Consider the following 19,782-nt stretch of genomic DNA (forward strand, 5'->3'; position numbering starts at 1 on the left):
CCGCCCCCCGCCCCTCAGCGACCGCCGCGGTCCCTGGCTGTCCCCTCGCCGTCCCTCAGTGCCTCAGCGACACGCCGCAGTCCCTCACCGGGCAGTCTCGGTTCCCCACTGTCGCCTCTCAACGCCTTATCCCACCCCGGTCCCTCAGCGCCTTATCCGCCTCAGCGCCTTGGTCTGTCACCGCCCCGCAGCGCCCTGATTCGGTCCCTCAGTCCCCTCAACCCGCCTCGGTCCCTCATTCTCTTCATCCCGCCTCAGCCCCCCACTAACTCCCTCAGCCCCTCAGCCCGCCCCACCTCGCCTCGGTTCCTCAGCCCCTCACCGACCGCCCCTCACTGCCCTCCCTTCACAGAATCACAGCATTGTTAGAGCCGGAAGGGACCCCTGGAGATCATCCAGTCCAACTCCCCTGCCAAGGCACAGTCACCCAGAGCAGATGACACAGGAACATGTCCAGGTGAGTTTGGAATGTCTCTACGGAGGCAGACTCCACAAACTACCTGGACAGCCTGTTCGAGTGCTTTGCCACCCTCAATGTGAAGGAATTAATCCTCATGTTGAGGTGGAACTTCTTGTGTTTTACTTTATGGCCATTGCTGCTTGTCCTGTCACAGGGCACCCCTGAAAAGAGCCCCTCAGCCCCTCTCCCCCCTCAGCCTTTGACCAGCCCTTGACCTTGCTCCAGCTCTGGCTGTAAAAGTCTGTGTTCAAGTTTTAAAACACCGAAATAGGATGTAAGGCCTTAAAGATACTCAATACAGCATCTTTATTAACTGGTACTTAAACAGACTCATTGCTCAGACCTCATATACTTACAGAATTAGATTCAGAAAGCAATGTATATAAAGCAGAAGGGACTTTTGCCAGAGGTTGTCCCACATACTTGTGCTATGAGGTCACCGGAGTTAGCAAAGCGTATAATAATTTATTATGGCTCTGTGTTTCCAATCCACACCCTGGCACTTTGGCATGGAAAAGTGTGCAGTGCTGCATTGTCTTGTCCACTTCCCTCAAATCTAGTTGCCCCTTTCTATTCCTATGATTTGGAATTCTCAGATTGAAAACTGGGCAATTATGAACCTAAAAATGCTTCCAGCAGCGTATTTTGCCCTGAGTTTCAGTTCTGGGTTTTGTGCTCTTTCTGGTACGACATCTTTTTCTGTTGAATGTTTTCCTTTTGCTGTTGCTGGGCAGAAAATCTATACAAGTTACAAATTAAGCTGACTGACTGCAGAGTGAGTGAACTAGAAAAGTGTAATTCAAAAGATGAACTTCTAGGTAGAGGGAATTGAAGTTTTTATGGTTACAATAAAACAATGCCTCGTAAAAAGCAGGCAGACTGCGTTTATTAAAAAATATATGCTTTAAGTTGGCAATAATTTTAACAGTTATTTCATGTGCTTGACTTACAGTAACATAAAAGCACATCTGACATGGAGGCTTTCTTGCAGAAGTTTCAGCCATCTGTAGCTTACAGATTGCTAATAATACATGATGGCTGCAGTAAGGGGCTTTGGCATGGTGCAGCTCTGACCCCTCTGCTGTCCCTGCACAGGCACAAGTTGAGCTTGAGATGTGAAACTCTCCCTACTCCATGGGAGATGTGCTCTGGCCTCCTCCTGAAGGGTGCAATCACCTCCTGATGGGTCATCATCCTTCATACTTCTACTTTCAAGCTCTTTCAAGGTCTTAGGTCCTCTATGCCCTCTGTCTCTTTGAATCTATTGCTGATTCACAAACCCACATTTAATGCTCAGCTTTTCATTTTGCAGGGTTTTTTGTAGCATGGTATGTTATCTGCAGTACCTCAAGCTATTTGCTGCCAGCAAAGCACCTTGGATATCTGTTTAATGTCTTTTGGTTTTTTGGGTATTTTTCCTACAGAAATTTTAATTCGTCTTTGTGAAACACTTAATTTCAGGATCTCTTCCCAGGAAAGCTGGGCATGGAGCAGCACAGGAAGCAAACCCATCACTTCAAGCATGTCTCTAAGAAAGTACTAAGGGATGGAAAATGAGCAAAGGAGTGTGTAAGATGCTGGATGGTGAATTCCGACCACTCTGGAGAGCAAATCATGACTGTGTTGCACATGGAACAAGTTTATTCTCAGTCATCAGAGCTGCAGAGCAGGAGAGAAGCAAGTGGCTGAATTCCAAGAAAGCCATGGAGTGGAAGTGAAGGTTCAAACAGCTTGTGTGTAAGGTTAATGTCTGTCAGCTGTGGGGCAGGCAAAAAGAAGCTTTGCAGAACCAGGCACTGAAGACATAGTCCATAAAGGGTCAGGTGGTGCCATTGTGATTATTGTAGATTCAGAATTACTGTTGAGAAGGATGTTGCATACAAGTGGAGTGGTTTCCTCTTTCAACTGAAGCCAAACCAACAACATTTCATTAACTTCTTTTCCTTCTTCTTTACTCCAGCTGTGTGATCTAATACAGCAGTATAGATGCTGGAAGCTTGGCTCAAAAACCAGCTGGATACATTGATGGATCAAAGAATGAGCTATATCACGAATTACCATTACATATAGACATCACCTCAGTCTGTCTGTGAGGTAGGGCCCTGGAAATAAAGGAATTATCCAGAATTTATTATTGGTTTGTTCCCGTGCTCTGATTTAGGTATCTTCTCTTGGCCCCTGGGCAGGACACTGAATTAGGTGGTTTACTCTTTGTGGTACATATTTTCTTATACTCTTACATTCCCTTATTCTCTTATTATGGCCTTTGTGCCATATGTCTGATTGCTTTGGGTTCAATCATCCTGGATCCAGAAAATGATGTGAGTTACCACAGCTACAGCTACACCAGAAAGAGAGGCCACATGCTGGCAATGGAATTACTGGCAAACACAACACTAATTACCTGGGGAGTCACAGGGCCTTCTGCAAAACAGACTGGAGAGACACTCAAAGTCAGAGCCAATGTCAGTTCTGAAGATGGAAGGCAGGCAGGAAGGCAGGCAGGAAGGCAGGAAGGAAAGCAGGAAGGCAGGCAGGAAGGAAGGAAGACAATTCCCCAGCAATATGTTAGGAGCCATTTCATTAATTGTCTATAGATGGTAGCACACTGTGGGCTCTGGAGTGACCTCCCTTTTCATCCAGTCAGCTTCAACACTGAATGGGCTCAGAATATAAAGAATATGGGCTGCACAGCATCACATATTGTCAAGAAAGGTTCAGATAAAATCCACCTACAAATACATGAGTCATAACTCAGAAACATATTCCAATGTAGACATATCCTGAGTCACTTCCATCTCAAAAGCTTATAAATATTTAGTTAGCCACTTAGCTTTTAATTTAGCAGAACAACAAAGATTTATTAGACAAATCTCCAAAATTATCTTTCACTAAGAAAGTTCTTAAATACTTCCACTCTTTTCATTTCTATGCAGCCTAGAATTATTAGAGACATGTAGCTGACAAAAATCCTAATTTAATTAAAAACTAATTTCTTTGCTTCTTCTTTAATTATTTGCACCTATTTCTAATACCAGCTTTGTTCCTTGTAAGAATATAATTTCATTTAAGCAGCAACTGGATACATCTTTCCTGATATGGGCTGGCACATCAGCTCTTTCTAAAGACCACTGTCAATCACACCATGCTGGAGTCAGTGAGGATGTACATGGACACATAAATGAAAAATACATCAATACATTTTCTGGAAGAACCAACTGAGGTTTTGGGGAAAAGTCTGTATAAAAAGGCTTGCTTTTATCTCTGCTTTTGCCAGTGGCAGGAGGGGACACTAAGAATTATGATATTTAAGGTATAGCATTAAAAAAATCCAATAAAACCTTTTATTGTTTTATAACATAAATTTGTTGTTATGACTACAAGTGTTTGAGTTAAAAATATTTTTTATGTAAGGATGCAAGTCTTGAGTTTACATCCCTCCTTTTAACAGGTTGAACTAGAAACCAGAGAGTGCTTTACAGACCATCTTCCAGTGCAGAGTGTTCAGGGACTGCTGGAGTCCCACGGATCCCAGCTGCACAGTGCTCCTCTAGCAAAGCTGTTGGAATCTTGGAACTGAAAGATAATCAGCAAAGATTGGCTGATGAGCCAAGGCTGCAGCAAAGAACCAGGTCAGTTTTGTGCTTTCTTTTTTTCCCTGGTCAGTGGTGCTTTTTCTGTTTTGCCATTTTGGTTGGTTGATCTTTATGTCAGTAATTCACACACACAGATGCTATATGTGGTTTTAAATTTTGATAAATCAAAATGTCTATTCATGTCTTTGCTGTGCTATAGGGGAAAATACTACATCATTCTCCATATAACACAGACAACAGGTTCTTCTTTACTCTGGGCTGAATTAAAGATTTGCATCCTTTCCCACAGGGAAATTGGTGGTTCAAGAAGAGTGTGGGGATAGTGGCAGAACTAATATCTGTCTGGAAAAAAACAGACTTGGGTATACTTGGGAATGGGACAAAGGAAAGGACAGAATAAGGGTCAAATCAACAGAGTAGTTCTTGTGGCCTCAGTACAGGTGATAGGAGGAGTAAAGCCTTCCCAAAGAAAGAAAGCAGCCTGGGAACTGCAATAACCCCCCAAAGCCTAAACAAATGAGAAAGGAGAGGTGAGCTTTTCTCTCCATATAGCATGTATTATTATACTGAAATTGCCATAGCAATAAAACTACAGCTATTTATTATAGCATGAAGAGCTAATCAAAACCAACCATGAGAGGTAGCTGAACCCTGATGAACACAGGGGTTTGGAACTGGATGATCTTTAAGGTCCCTTTCAACTCAAACCATTCTGTAATTCTATGAACACTCAGCCTAATAAAGTAGACTTGTTATTTTCCAGTGAATAATAAAGGACTTAGGTAGAACATTACCATGGCAAGGTACCAAAACAAGAGCTATATCTAGTTTAGGATGATTTTCTCTAAAGTTTCTGATGTTGAAGGTGACTCAAAACACTGCACAACCAATCAGCATTGTACAAGGGTAATTGGAAAGTTGAACATATGAGAAATTTCTAGAGAGTTTAAATACTAGAGGTGATTTTAAAAACCAGAGCAGTTTTTTTTCCCCTGTTTTTACACTCAAAGGCTAATTTAACATTCTATTCTGTGGCAGATTCACAATTGTATAAGATCTTAGAATATAAACTTTTATAAAGTAGGTGGTGGCATGGGTATGGGTCAGCTTGAAATACCATCATCTTGTGAACTTATGTGCCTGTTCTTTTATGTCCTGGATTAAAGTGACTTCCTGACTTGGACCTAGTGGGAATTCTGCATGACTTCTGTATGTTTATAGCATTTTTTAGAGATTCTTCACATAGGAAATTGATCAGAGAGTCACCCATGATTTGATCAGAGAGGTCCATGTGAGTTTGTATTCCACATCATCATCATAATCATCATCTGCAGCTTACATGAGGCCAGAAACCCAGGTTGTTGTAGGAAGGACAAGCAATTTCTTCCTCTTCAATACTTTCCCCTAATCTGTTACCTATGCTACAGAACCATTTTGCCATGTGTTTGTTGTACCTTTTTATTAATCTTTAACACTGGCCCTATTGAAAAAAAAAAAAATTAAAAATGGAAGTCTCTGTCCCTAGGAGCCCACACACTTAATGTAGATACAGACAAAATCAAGAACTTCTACAACACCTCATAAAAAATATTCCCTTCTTCATTAACTGTACCACTGCTATGGACTAATACAGTAATAGATGTTAAATGAAACATTTCCAATGATGCAACATATATTAAAACACATCATCTGTATCCCATTGTGATTTTAGTCGCATTGCAGAAAAAATGAATGCAGTGGTGACACAGGCACCAGAAAGTTATTGGGAAGCAGAGTTCTGCCAGCTTTCATAGGTACTTGTGATTGCTACCTGAACCTCCTTTCAGCTGGAATAAACAATAAATGTCCAAAAAGAACTTGAGAACCAGTAAGGCCTTGATGTTTACATATAAACACAATTCCTGAAAACGTATCAGTCTCTGGAAATATTGGTCTGTCTACTGATTCTGTGTATTTTAAAATTATTTTTACATTTTATTTTAATTTTCTCTGAAGCATTTGTAGCAAACATTCATTACCAGTGGTATTTCCTCCATTAGAAATAGAACCTATTATGTCTGTTTAGGTAAATCCTTTTCCTTCCTATTTCACTACACAGCTGTTTACCGTTCAGGGCTTTTTGTATTTTGGCTGCTGCAGCACATCTCCCCCAGTACAGGAAGCTATGAAATAATTCCTTTTGTCATTTTGGGAAGAAGAGCCCAGTATGAGTAAAGAATGGTATGTTTGGTGGGGCTTTTTTTTAACTGCAGAAGTAATAGAAGACTGCAAAATTTGCATCCCAACTTTCTCAGCTTTTGGAATTGTTCGTGACTGACCCATTTACAAAAACAATCACACTCTCCAGAACGACTTTTCAGTCCTTCCTCCCTGGCATGTGGAACTTGAAGTCAAGCTTTTCTGCTGTTACTTCATAAAAACAAGTAAAGTTTCTTCATATCATCGCCCTTAACATGCCCCCGGTACTTCAGGTGTTCTGCTTTCCCCTTCGGAGGGACTGCAGGTGACCGAGTGGCTTTGCAGCGACATCTCGTGGCCTGGATCCCCGGAACGGTGTCAGAGATTCCTCTGCCAGGGTGGAGGTCTCATGTGGATTGAGTAGAATATTTCACACAGAGAGGAGGTAGGATGCCGTTAGAAAACCAAGTTATGAACTCTGTTTAATCAGGTAAGTGAAACTGTCAACATGATTGTCAATTGTACAACGGATAAGTTAGAAATTGTTTCATATGCTAAAAAGAATGTAGATATTTGCCATTTTCCAAAGACTGCAAAATTTGGGCAGTAAGGTAAGATGGACATCTGAGGTTGCTGTTGCAAACATCTAATCACACATTACCTAGAGCAGAAATATATCAAAGACATAAAACAATTTATCTCTCACTAAAGTAAAGTAATAGAATATGGAAATACTTTCCCTCCTTGTGTTTAGCCACCTAAACAGCTTCATACCTCTCGGGATTTCAGTAGTTGGGGCCACGCAAGCTAAACTAAGGGGAAAGAATCTAAAGTAGCAACATAGAGCAGGTCCACAATCTATCAACCCTCAATTTACAGAACTTGATTTTGTCAAAGATATTTGTGTGTCCTTTGGAGTAAAGAAGAGTTCTTGAGGGAGGAGAGTGGAATTGTACTGACTTCCAAAGTCTGCGTGGAAAACCAGTGTAGGACCAAACCCCTAAAAAGGGAGGAAGGATAAGTCACACAGGAGTCATAGTAAATCCTGGGGATTTGTTCTTAGCTAAAAGCTCTATTTCATGTCCTTGTTTGCTGTGAGATAATGACTCAGCAGCAGCAAAAGTGAGGGGAAACCATATTTTTCCAGAGGAAAGGGGGCTCTCAGGCTAAACTGATGGTCTCTTCCAAAGTGAAGAACACTGAACATGCTGCTGAGGGAAGGGCTTTCCATGGCTTGCCCAAGTGAGCCGATGGGAAGGGTGTTCTGGCAGAGGCTGCCAGGAGCCAGGTGGCTTTGAGCCTGCTGCCTGCAGGGAATGTCACTGTCCCAGTGACTGGACTTCGTGGCAGAGGCTGGTGACTCAACTCAGCTTGCAGTCACGAAATGCAAATTCCAGCCCTGGTGATAAGAATGCCTTGGAATAATTAAAACTGCTGTCACACATGGTATTTTCATGTTCAATCTGTGTATCTTTGTAAGCTGTATACCCTTGCCAGGCACTTAGGCTTAGTTCTGGAGTAGAAATCAAATTGCCAAGTCTGGGGTATATTTCTCTATATCCTGTAGGCAGTTCCATACTGTCCCAATTGATTCCCTGTGAATGTTCTGTATAAATTTTATTCAGGAGAAGCAGAAGTCAACTATGTTTGGAAGCTGTGACTTTTCCATGTAGTTTCTCAGCTGACCACTGGAACACACTGTAAGACATGCAGAGCACTCTAAGTCTCTGACAGCTTTCAGTGATAACCTTGGACTTCAGTGAAAAGTTCAATTTACCTGTTAACTCTACTGGTATTCTTTTCAATGAATTGCACTTGAAAGTAATTGCACTAACCTGTAGCTGCATTTCTGAATGCCTTTCAGATATACCACTTCCTCGTGCTGCATTGGCAGCTTATTTCCTTCAGTCCCAGCCTTACAAAGGTTTCAGGCTGTAGCTTCTTCTCAAACACTTTGTAACTTGAGGTTCCTGGATTATTAAAAACGTGTCATGTCCTGGACTTAGCTCAAGTTTTCTGGAAAGCAATCATCTGGAACTCAGCCTGGGATCCAGCTGTGTCACATGGATTTTCCCTGCTTTCTGAAGCAATCTGTTCCACTGCTTGGGAGGTTTCTGGGTCCTGGGAGCTGGGACTGTCCAGAGTGTCACCACTGCTGTTGCAGTGCAGGGGGGAGGCCATGTCAGAGGGCTGCTCCGAGGGTTTCCCTGGAGCAGGAGGCAGGGGCATGGACAGAGGGACATTCATCATGTAGAACACGTTGCCCAGGCGTCGGGACACCTTTAAAGACAAAGGCACAATTGCAGCAATGACTTCTTGCTGTTAAAGCCATTAAACATCAAGCCTGACTCTGGTGCAGCAACACCAGGGACATCCCAGGCATCTCAAAGGGTTATCACATTCTTGTGAAATAAATATTTTCCATTTTCACTCTCTTACATTTTTCTAGGCCCAGGTTGTGGAAGTAGTGGTCAATACCCAACTTGGGACTGTTGGGCTCGACAGCAGGTTCCTCCTGCTCCTGAGGTGCAGCAGCACCCAGGGGCAGGGGGGAGGCAAACTGCCTGCCAGAAGTGGGGCAGGTGGTTGGAATGAGGGAGAGTGAGGGAGTACAAGGGGTTAAAGAAAAGGAAAAGAACCATCAACAACAGAAACACACAGCGAGTTGATATTAGTGGATGAAATTAAGGACAGAAAACTGCAGAGGGGGACAGTCTGTTCCTGAAAAAATGTTAGGTCATATTTCTTGTTGTCTCCCTGTGTGCCATGGTAACATACAGGGAAGCAAAAGAAAACTCTGTTGGAGTAATTTATTTTCTCCCAATATTGTGGCAGTTACCTTACCAGTGAAAAAAAAAGTGCTTTTTTTTTGGAAAACAAAAAGTGCTTTTTAGTTTGGAAAAATTCCCTCCTCTCATCTTCTGGCACTTTCATGTCTCTGTGAGTCACCATCTTGGCATACATTTAATGATCATACCTGAGAGCGGATTTTTAATGCTGGTCCGAGTTTTAATCCCATTGTATCCAGGAGATGTTCCTCTGTTAGCAGTGGAAGGGTTTCTCCATCAATAGCATGGTCTTTAAATATCTGATGAAATGATAAAACACATCATAGTGTGCTAAAATAGACTTTTATTGTTATTTTTCATGCTTAATCCTGAAGCATAAACAATAAAAAGAAGAAATAATTTTACTGGTTTATCTTTGTATATCTCCTAACTGCACAAAGAAAACTACTATTGTACTTGTCATTTTGGGACAATCAACTGCCCTCCCATATTTACATTTGTTTGCTGGCATTTAAATCTAGATGGTCCTAAAGACCTGAAAATGTGGTGAATGTTTATAATCACCTGGGCATAATCTGAGCAGCCTGGGAGGCTGACAATGAAGTTGTGCACATCATCAACTGTCCACTTGCGAATGTCTTCAATGGAAGAAATATCTTCTCCATTCAGGATCAGGCCATGAGCTCCTTTGAGGAGGAAACACAGAGGTTATCTTGGTAGAATTTTGCTGGCAAATCAAGAGGAAATTATTGTTGTCATGAGAATTTTTACACCTTTACGGAACCTAATATATTAACAGCAGGGTGTAGTCACTTGCAGATACAGGAGTCCTAGGCACAAAATCACCAGGTAATAGCAGAATCTGGTTCTGAACGGGGTTTTTTTGTGGTTTCTTTTGTTTACTGTTGTACCTGCCAGTCACTACACATACAAATCATGCTGCAGGACTTCCTCTAATGAGTGCATTATTCAGTGCTTTTTCTTATTTAGACTTTGTTGTTACTTTGACTAATATTTCAGTAGAACAGATCCAAGCGTTTGCTAGTCCATAGTGCCTACTGTGAGTTAGGACATTTAGAAAAGTTGTGGGCTGAAGAGAGAGGCTAACTCACAACTTCATTCAGCAATTTTATTTTAATTGAAACTCCTTTTTAAAACAAGAATATAGATATTAGTATTTTCAGCATTAGAATTCTACTTTTAGTTTCAGTGACTCTACTATACCAAAAAGTCACTTAAAACAGAGGAAAGAATCAGGACACCAAATCAATAAAACCAGATTATATGAATATGCCACTCAAACCTGAAGGTAGCAATGGGTTGTTGGGCACTGGAAATCCATATGGTAACGCTGAGAATGGGATTGCAGAAGGGTACAGGTACTTGTCATCAAATGCAGCACAGGAGCTGTTGGCTTCCTTCTCATTTGTGTTGCTGCAGCTGGTGGTTTCAGTAGGAATTTCATGAGTAGCACAGTTTTTTCTCAAGCCTTGTTCAAACTCTTTGCAGTTCTTGGCAACTGCAGATGGCTCAGTCTGGTTTTTGCTCTGCTCATGTTTGTTTGGTGTCTCCACCTCTACTTCTTTCTTGTCTTCTTTCTCATCATCCACTGCAGCTGAGGCAGAGTCCGTGGATTTGTCATCTGTCTGGTTCTTTGTGCCGTTGGCACTGCCCTCGGCAGTTTTGTGATTTCCAGCTCTTCTCCCTGGGCGCCGTCCCCTCTCCCTCTGCAGTGTGGTGACTGGCGGGTACGGGCTGCTTGCCATGAGCATGGTGTTGCCATGGATTTCATCCAGGCTGGTACGATGGACATACAGGTCGTTGGCAAGGTGCCCTTCAGGGAGTCTGTGCCTGCCACGGAAAGCAATGGGACTGGCTGGCATCCCATGGTAAAGGAAAGGGGCTTCCAGGCCCAGGAGTCCTTTCCGATGGGCTTTCTCCATTTCCTTTTGCTGAAAAATAGCACTCATCTCCATTTCCATTCTAAGAGACACACAGAGCATGAGCAGTTAGGGCACCTCGGTTCCTTCATCACCTTTTTTTTTTTTTTTCAGCAGCAGAATAAAACTCAGATAAATGAATAGGCAAGAGTACTGCTTGTTTTGTCTCTCCCCTGCTAGCTATGTGTCAGAGGGTACAAGCTGAAGGTGGAATAGCAAACATGGCTATATTTAATGTGCTGTCAGATACAGATAGCAAGCTAAAAGAAAGGGAAAACATATCTTCCATGTGATGGCTCTGGATAATACTTCATACAAAACAAGTGTTACTTGCATATTGGCAATCCAGCCATGGGGACTATATTCACATTTGGAAAAGAGTCTCCACAGTCTTAAGGATTGAAGATTAAAGAAAATAACTGATTTATATTATCACTCAGGAACTTGTACCAAAACCTACAAAATTCCAGTGATATTGTAAATGATAAAGAACATGAATAACATTATCTATGGAACATTTTCATCTTGTCAGAGTAAGCTAATGTTAGACCTCTTGAGTTCCTCCACAGTGCCAGGCACCTGAGCATGGTTCTGAGAGTGTGAAAGGGTAAGATCCTGGCGGGAAGTGTTCAACTGATCTCCTTCCTTCTGGATGAATGCTCCAGAGTTTGTGCCAGCTTCCTGCTCCTGACATAGTGGATGGGAGGGCTTGCCAGTGGGATACAGAGAATACAAGTAATAGTGTTTGTCTCTGCTGTGCCAGCCTTCGCTGGCATCAGCTTTCTCTGGAGCCAGGCCAGTGATCAAACAGAAAGGTGGAGCTCCTAGAGGAGCTTTGAGGAGCTTTCAGAGGGATTTCTGCATCTTTGGAAAAGAGCCTGTGAAGTAAAGCACTTTAAAGTGCATCAAGATAGCTTTCTTAACACTGCAATGAGTATAACAGGTCACAGAGAGTCTGATCTTCAGGAGAGTGTAAAATTGTTAGGAAAACAGTTTGGGTAAAAGCTATCTTACGCAGATTTTTTGGCATGAGGAGGAATTATTTGATCACACCATTCAGGGTTTTTTCTCTACCTTCTTTTCATTTTTGAAACAACCTCCAACTTTCTGATTTTCTGCTTTCAGAGATACAAAGGAAGTATTTTGTCTATGTCCCATGTCCTTGTACATTTTGCCTGATTATCATTACTCCCACCCAGCACTTGAAGTGCTGATAAACAGCAGAAAGCATTACATTCCTGCCTCCTCCTCCAGCTGAGATAGTCTATTCCTGTCAGGACCAGCAAACAGAGCTTTGGGATGAGGCAGAGTCCCTTGAAGAACAAGGATTTGAGCCCAGGTGCTCAGCAGCACAGCTGCACCAAGTGCAGGAGGTTGTCAACATCTGATTTCTGGACAAGCTGAAAGGAGCAAGTGCAGCCCTAAAGGTGACCTGAGCTGCAGAAAGCTGTGTGGACACAGTGGAAATTGCCAGGGTGGCAAAAAACTGGGGTAAAAGGTTTTTAAGGTGTAGGTGAGCTATTTCATGTCGGAGTTTTCCTGTTTGATGGGCTGGGGAAAGAGCCTGAACAGGTAGGAGCAGTTTTGTTGTGGCTGTAGGTGTATGAAATGGCCATGTTTGCTGCTAATTATTTCACTTGCTTTTCTCAGGGTTTTTGCAATGTTGCAAGAGCTATAGGAAATGTGTTGCTGATGCAAATCTCATGCTTGGAGGAGTTCAGTAATGAAGCTTTGCTGACTTAAGAGCTCAGAACACTTCCATCCTGATTCTTTTTAGATGAATATACAGAACTTAACAGTTCTTAGCTCTTAGTCTCACTGTGAGGGGCACTGCCACTGAGCAGCCCAGCGTAGGAGTGGCTGAGGTTACAGTTCCTCTGTGGAAATGGTGTGACTGTGAGGGAGGGTGGTTTCTTAACCACTACTGACTACACTGAAACTGCTACAAATAACTGGACTTTCTACAGTCACTCTGATATTTCAACTCTTCGGTCAAACTAGGAAAGCTGCCCATCCTGGTAGGGTGGAGACACAGCCACTCATCCCAAGGGCCCAGCTGCAGGCTTAAAGTGTTGTGTGTGACATCACACAGCTGAAAAGTTTGAATTTGTTTCTGAACTTTTGTAACTTCAGGGTGTTTGGATCCACAATTCAAGGGCTGTGCTATAGCTTGTTCTTTTCCTTAACTAAGCTAAGGAGTTTGTTTATTTTTGTTACATCATTTTAAGAGTAAAAGCAAAATAGGGTAAGCAGAAAGTCAGTAGCTTCAGGCCTTGATTGATACTCAAGGGCCCTCTGCTGCTCTGGGTCACTTGAAAAACAATCTTGATCGCTTTGCTGCTTTAATCCTGGCACACACCTCAGGGCAGTTTGCTATTGATTACCTGGCAATATTTTGCTTTTGTACCAGTTCTTGTCTTCTGGCCACAGCTTCCATGGATTCTGGTTGCAGAAAGCTATATCCTTAGAGGGAAGGGGGAAAAAAATGATCTTTAAAATTCACTTTTTCATCATGCAAATACTCAACCCTCAAAGCAATGCAGAGACACTTTAAAAAACTTCGTATGTCTTTGACTGTGGGCTTCACCAGGAAGGTGATAGGATTTCAAGTTAAATCCTATTTGTTGCCATTGTTTTGGTGGAAATATGTAGAAAGAACATGAAGTCTGTCATCAGGTGTTTTCAGGATCAGATCTGTAGTTAGGAATACCTGCCATTAACCACAAAGGAAGGAGACTGCAGGGTGGTTTTATTTGGTGACTTATGCCTTTGAAGTACATGTAACTACTCAGAAAATAATAGCCATCAGTTGAGCAAATCAAACCTGCTCCTTCAAGACTGCTTTCAGCCTGGAGGCTGTGTAATTTTAAATTACATTTCTTCTTGAGGGACTCTCCTATTTGAGATCCATGTTAAGTCAGGGAAAGGAGCTGAAATCAGAATTTTTTTTTTGGTGTATTGGTCTGGCATTGAAAATACATTCACTTGTCTCAGAGAAAGACTCTTAAACTCACTTTGTATAAAGTAATATGTAAATTTTTGTGCAGCATGACAGGAGTGCCATCATGATGTCTATGTCCAGCCTTCCCCTTGGAGCTGTGCTCTGTAATTTTGAGCCTGTATTAAAAGGACTTGGATTTGCCCTACATGAATTAAGTGGCATTATTATTAGTGGTAATATTATCATTACAGTGGTAGTATTAACATTAAAGAATATGATCAGTGTAAAGCAGCCAATGCTCATATAAGAGGAAGAGTAAAATGTAATGTAAAAGTGTTGTTGAGGAGCTATTTTTTAGCTATAGTCTTTTGTTTGGGTGTGGAAATTCTTGGAAAATACAGAAAGAAAAGGAGGGAACAAAAAACACATAAAAGACTCTGAGAACTGTATTTAACAAAAGCTAGAATGGACATGCTTAGACCTAAACTGGCACAGTTTAGAATCTCTGGTGATCAGGTTTCTTCCTTTTAGTGAGCATTTTTTCTAAATAAAAGAAAATAAACTGTTATTGACACTACCAATAAACCTATGGAAAATGAGCAGGTGCAGTTGGCTTTCTCATCCACACTGTCCCACTTTTCAGGATGCAGAGGGTGCTTTGTTACCTGGGCCAGGGTAGACACGGTTGGACAGCAGGTTTGGCATGTTGGGGTGCTGTGGTACTGTGGGTCCCAGGTGGGATGCTATGTGGATTTGTCTGGGGTCAGCTGAGGCCATCATTTCACTTGAAGGTAACAGATCTCTGAGAGGAAAAAGAAAAATACCACATTCAGATATGCAGATGATATTATTTAGTTAAGGATTTCCAAAGGTCTTTACAGCCTCATGGACAGCATACACAGAGTGATTAACTGCAGTGCTGGAACAGAAAATGCCCGGTACCTGTCCACCAGTCGCGGCTCAAACTGGGCGGGGATCGCTTGCATCCTCTGCTGGCCCGGCCCCATCAGCTGCGGGTTTACTGCCATCAGCTGGTTCCTCATTAGCATCTCCTGCCGCTGCCGCAGTTCTGGCACAAAGCATACACAGTTCTGCTGTTAGACGAGTAAGTTAGGAGGTGATTCTGGCTGCAGGATAACCTCACCAGAAAAAAATGTGTTGTTTTATTTCCTCTAGAGCAAATCGCACCTTTTTTTAAATAGCAGCAACTGAAAACATGTTTGCACTGCCACCTGAACTACTTTGTTTAAAGAATGTAGATTTATTCAGTCAAACTGCAGTAAAAATAAATAGGATGCACTTAGTCAAGTGTATCAAAGGACAAATTACAATGAATAATAATTTACATAACATTATGAAACAGAAGATAGCCATGGATGTTTAGTTCTCTGCTTGAGAGGGTTTTCATTTCTAATACAGTTCCATTTTGAGAAAAATCATCCTAGGTGGAATCTGCATTGTCATGAAAAAGCAGCTCACAATGGTGAACAAAAACTGCATAAGGTCCAGCAGTGGCTTTTGTTCTTGTGTGACATTTACTTGTCTTCCAGATGCTCAGCATCTCTTAATCAATACTGAATTCCAAGAGCCCTCTGTGTTAATTTTTAATTACCCTAAGCAAAATGTTTCTGCAGTTACTCCTAGGATAAATTTGGAATAGCATTTAAAGACATCAAATCTGCTGCTGGCTGATTCTTGTAGGTTGTAGGTGCCAGCAATGCTATAACCACTTGTGCAGTGGGGTTCCTTGCTGCTCACCTCCTGCTGCCATGCCGCCTGCCAGCCGGTACAGGTGCTTTTCCTCCAGTGTTCCCTGTTCACCCAGGATGGACATCTTCCTCATGTGCTCCCGGGGAGTCATGCTGCAGGGAGACAGCAACAACTCTGCTGAGGTGAAGAGCTGAAACAGCAGCACCAAAGAGAGGAATAAGACAATCACCAGTGAGAAACAGAGAAGGTTATTCAGGTTGTTTCCCAGCTAAGCAGGTGGTCCTGCCAGCCACAGCTGGATCCTTCTGTGCTTGTGGGTTGTAGTGTTTTCCATGTAGAAACTTCTCGTTTTCAGGACAATGCAAACATTGCCCTTGCTTACACTGAGTTGTTCGGTGTCCTTGGATCCTACAGTGCAAGGAAAATCAGGATGCTGGAAAATAACACCTACTCCAAAGGAGGTAATTAAGCCCAAGTCTTTGCCTTCAGCCCCTGGTGTGTCTGAGAGCAGTGATGTACTCATATTTATGAAGGCAGGTGTCTTTGGTTTAATTTCAGAATTGTAATAGTTTGGAGCTGTGTCTACAATAAACTAAGTGAAGCAGATGAAAAGGTAGAAATTATTTCTTCCAAATGACATCAGCCCCTTAAGACTGCCAAATTGAAGAAAAAAGGTAAAAGAATATGTTTTGTAGTGATGAAACCAGTGATAAAACCAGTAAGACTCAGATTAATTATAAATTGATATATGTAATTAATATATACATAATTAATAATTGTAAAGAAAGCAAGTCCTGTAACCCAGAGCCTGGATGTCAAAAAGCTATCCTGTATGAAATGCTTTGAGTTGAGGAGCTGGCAGAGGGAGCAGGCTGGCTCCAAAGGCAGCAGCAGGAGCATCTGTACGTTCATCTCACACTAGACTTGCAGAGCAAGCTATTAGATCTTAATTTTTTTTTAAGTAAGGAGTTGAATTTCCATCCCCATTTAGCTCTGATGGATTCTTTCTGTCTTCTGAAAAAAGAAAAATGTAATGCTGAATTGTTCTCATCCTGAAGATAGAGAATTACAACTCCAGAAGTTCAACTAGCATTTGGTAGAGGTAACAGTGAGGGAAATGCAAAGATAGGAGCACTGTTCCTATCCAAAAAGGATATAAAAGTGAAGTCCTGTGTTTTGTTACCCAAGATATTTATAAATTAGATTTGACCTATTGATGAGTTTAAAATAATTTAAGTGATAGGTATCAATCTAATTCACATGCCTAAGGAATTTAGCATTTCTTTGGTATGAGGGAGATACTTAGTCTCAAAATGAGTTTACCAAAAGGTAAACAAGTGAGTAATTTCAACCATTTACACTGAAAGTAGTGGCCAAACTTAGGCCATACCATTGGTGTTCCCTCAAAATAAAAAGTGCTTTACATTTGTAAGTGTAGATTAATGTAGTGTTGTAATGTTGGATTCTGTGTTGGCCAAGATTCAGGTCTTCCTGGCTGCAGACAAATCTGTCAGATCCCAGACCAGCACCATGGCCTTTGTTCTTGACATTTGTATCTGAACATGTGCTGCTGGACATGTTTCCATTTGCCTTTTTTTTAGGATACTTTAGACTTAAAGCGATTTAGGATACTGGGTGCCTCATGAAGAGCATTTGAGCTGCCAAAGTGCTTCTGAGCTGCTAAAGCATTTTAAAGCTCAGTACTAAAGTGATTTAGTGCTAGACTAAACTTTTCAGCAGCTCAAAAAATAGGTGGTAACTGGGATGATGGTATTTGCCATACCATATTGTTCAGTGAGCCATTTAGGTGTTTTTCTTTCTTGGATAGAAGCTCTGTATTGAATACTCTGCAAAATGAATGGAAATGTTAAACTTCATGCAGCCCTTCTTACAGTCTGGGCTTTGGTGCACCTGACTGGAGAAACCTGGTCTACCTGAAGATGTCAGTGCTTATTGCAGGGGCATTGGACTAGATGGCCTGAAAGGTCTCTTCCAATCCAAACTGTTCTGTAATTCTGTCATGTGAAGGTGCAAAGAAACCATCAGAGCTTCAGATAGCCATAATGGAAAAAAAAATCCAGGAAGTTTTAACCTTCTTATTCTAGTAAATCAGGGAAAAAATAAAATTAATAGTGAGTTTTAATACTGACATGTTTTTGTCTCTCAGATGACCGACAAGTTGTACCACTTTTGCATTTTAGGAACAGCTAGAATGTGTCAGTTTCCTGTTTAAATCAAAGTTACGAATGTCCTTTTTTTTCTGGAGAAATGTCCCTGTTTGGGAAAAAGACACGCAAGTAAAAGACACTTTCTTCATCAGTCCTTCCTAGAACTTCTACACTTCCCCCTAAAATCACACCAGGGACTAAAATTATATGATGTAATTCCAAATTGTAGAATCATAGAAAACCTGGTGGGAAAAGAGCCATCTGTCCTGGCCCAAATCCCTCCTGGGGGATCCCATATACCCTGCCCATTCTAACAGACATCTCTCCAAAAGCAAGCAGCAGTAAGTGGTTAGAAACCAGCAGCACCAGTATCACTGTGGTGTTCTCTGTGTAGTCTGTGCAGTTCCAAAAATAAGTCTGGATTTTGTGCTGGATATGAAGGATGATAAAGTGTCTGTTGACAGGCAGTCTCACACTGCCTCCTTTCAGAGACGAAACAGAAACTATAGTTTAGAAATTGTAGTTTCTAAGAACTTTCTTTGAAACTTCTATTTAAATATGAGGTTTTATTTTAAATATTGGCATTTTCCCAGAATGTGGGGTACTGATTACAGCAGCATCTGTAGCAAAATGATCCGTATTTACTGATAATTATTATCCACCAGATGACCAAGATTCACAGACCATTTCAGACAATGTGCATCAGATAAAGAACTTGTCCTTGCAAAGGTAGACAATGTGGTCTTTTGGTTTCACATGGAGAAGATATAGTATTGAAAAACTTATGGAATAATATGATTTAAAAGTTTTTTGGTATCTTGTTCCACTAAAACTCTAGGTTACTGCTTCCACTGACCCAGTTTTTGAATCAACATAAGCCAAAAAGAAGGTTTGATTCCTTAATGAGGTTTTCACTGGAATTACTTTATGAAATCATTCTGGTATTTTTCATTGGTGTGCCAATCAATCCTATCTAACTTGAAGTTCTTCTCAGATATATAAAAATAACTCTCGTATTTGTGATAAAAAGCTGTTATTTCCACCAGAATTCTAATCTCCTTCTGCAAGTTGAATGGCAAAATATCTGTATGGTTCAAACTTAATTTAAAGGACATGTTTTGTATGTGTGTGTTGTCTGTATTAAATTACTTCTTTATTCCCCTGAATTTCCTGTTAGTGAAGCATTGAAATGATCAGGTGGGATAAATAGCTTAATAACCTAATATAAAGATTAGTATGTAACTCTGTGTCAGGAGGAACCTGACTAATCCATGTTATTTCATTTGGAAAAATATATTTTCCAGTTACTTAGCTGGGGTTCTGACCTGCAGGTCAAATTTAGGGTAGTTTAGGTTCATACTATTGTCATTACAACTCACATATTAGAAACCACAGCAGCTGAGGAGGATCTGTCAGGGAACAGGGAAAGTACACTTCTGATACATTTATTAGCTGGGATTTGAGAGTAGCTCAAAATCTGGCATCAGGGTTCATATAAATTCATACACACCAGCTGTCCAGTGTTAGATTCATATATGGCTCTGCTCTGATCCTATTGCACAAATCCTGGCTGTACAGCACATTACAGGGATGAAGACAAGTTAATCTCTACCTTTAGAGTCTTACCCTTAGCAAACCCTTCTTGGCAGCAGGCAGAACCACTCACCCAGGACTAATTCTGTCTCAATTTATTAGATGAGAAGTGGCAAGACATGAACTTCATGAACCAGAAGCATTTGTAAATCTTATCATGCAACAGTTTCAAAATGTGTATAGCAGTCTAGGTGTTGTCATCAATTGCATTGGCAAAATACAGTTTAGTCATATGGACTTGTAGACTTCTTGGAAGACTTGTTTTTTTAATTAAATGCATTGAGGTTTCATTTAGAAATACTGCTTTTATTAATATCAAACACATGGAATTAGCATTCTTTAAAGCCAATGTTTAGTGGACTACAGCAGCATCTCCACAGACTGGAAGAAGCTGAGTATTGTTTGAA

General features: G+C 41.3%; 2 protein-coding genes and 1 long non-coding RNA gene across 5 annotated transcripts in view; 2 read left to right on the plus strand and 1 right to left on the minus strand.

Moving 5' to 3' along the window:
• The first annotated feature begins 7 nt into the window (after positions 1-7).
• On the plus strand, positions 8-4,083 carry LOC117244855. Of its 3 annotated transcripts, none has more exons than XR_004498689.1 (3): positions 8-457; positions 1,922-2,554; positions 3,912-4,083. It is a non-coding gene; the product is annotated as an uncharacterized LOC117244855 (long non-coding RNA). The 3 variants fall into 3 exon arrangements; XR_004498688.1 differs by lacking the exon at positions 3,912-4,083 and having other exon boundaries at positions 8-172; positions 353-457; positions 1,922-2,587; XR_004498687.1 differs by lacking the exon at positions 3,912-4,083 and having other exon boundaries at positions 1,922-2,587.
• Positions 4,084-4,215: 132 nt separating this feature from the next.
• SAMD7 (sterile alpha motif domain containing 7) lies at positions 4,216-15,844 on the minus strand. The gene is made up of 8 exons (XM_033516706.1): positions 15,663-15,844; positions 14,847-14,973; positions 14,570-14,706; positions 13,348-13,426; positions 10,327-11,006; positions 9,588-9,709; positions 9,212-9,322; positions 4,216-8,514 (listed from the first exon to the last, which is right to left on the minus strand). Exons 1-8 carry the CDS (start codon positions 15,763-15,765, stop codon positions 8,242-8,244), a joined length of 1,632 nt encoding a protein of 543 aa, XP_033372597.1. The 5' UTR covers positions 15,766-15,844; the 3' UTR covers positions 4,216-8,241.
• LRRC31 (leucine rich repeat containing 31) overlaps positions 11,789-19,782 on the plus strand; it is a 30,069-nt gene continuing 22,075 nt past the window's right edge. The window contains exon 1 of the mRNA XM_015637426.3: positions 11,789-12,390. The gene's annotated coding sequence lies outside the window, so the exon portion shown is untranslated. The remainder of the gene's footprint in view (positions 12,391-19,782) is intronic.

Source organism: Parus major, chromosome 9 (assembly GCF_001522545.3).
Source record: "Parus major isolate Abel chromosome 9, Parus_major1.1, whole genome shotgun sequence".
Lineage (NCBI taxonomy): Eukaryota > Metazoa > Chordata > Aves > Passeriformes > Paridae > Parus > Parus major.

Coding starts and splice junctions, on each gene's coding strand:
- SAMD7 (XM_033516706.1), bottom strand. CDS start 15,765: ATGACTCCCCGGGAGCACATGAGGAAGATGTCCATCCTGGGTGAACAG. Junction 14,707..14,846: donor GAGCCGCGACTGGTGGACAG/GTACCGGGCATT, acceptor TTTTCCTCTCAG/AGATCTGTTACCTTCAAGTG. Junction 8,515..9,211: donor CATTAAAAATCCGCTCTCAG/GTATGATCATTA, acceptor TTGTCTTTAAAG/GTGTCCCGACGCCTGGGCAA.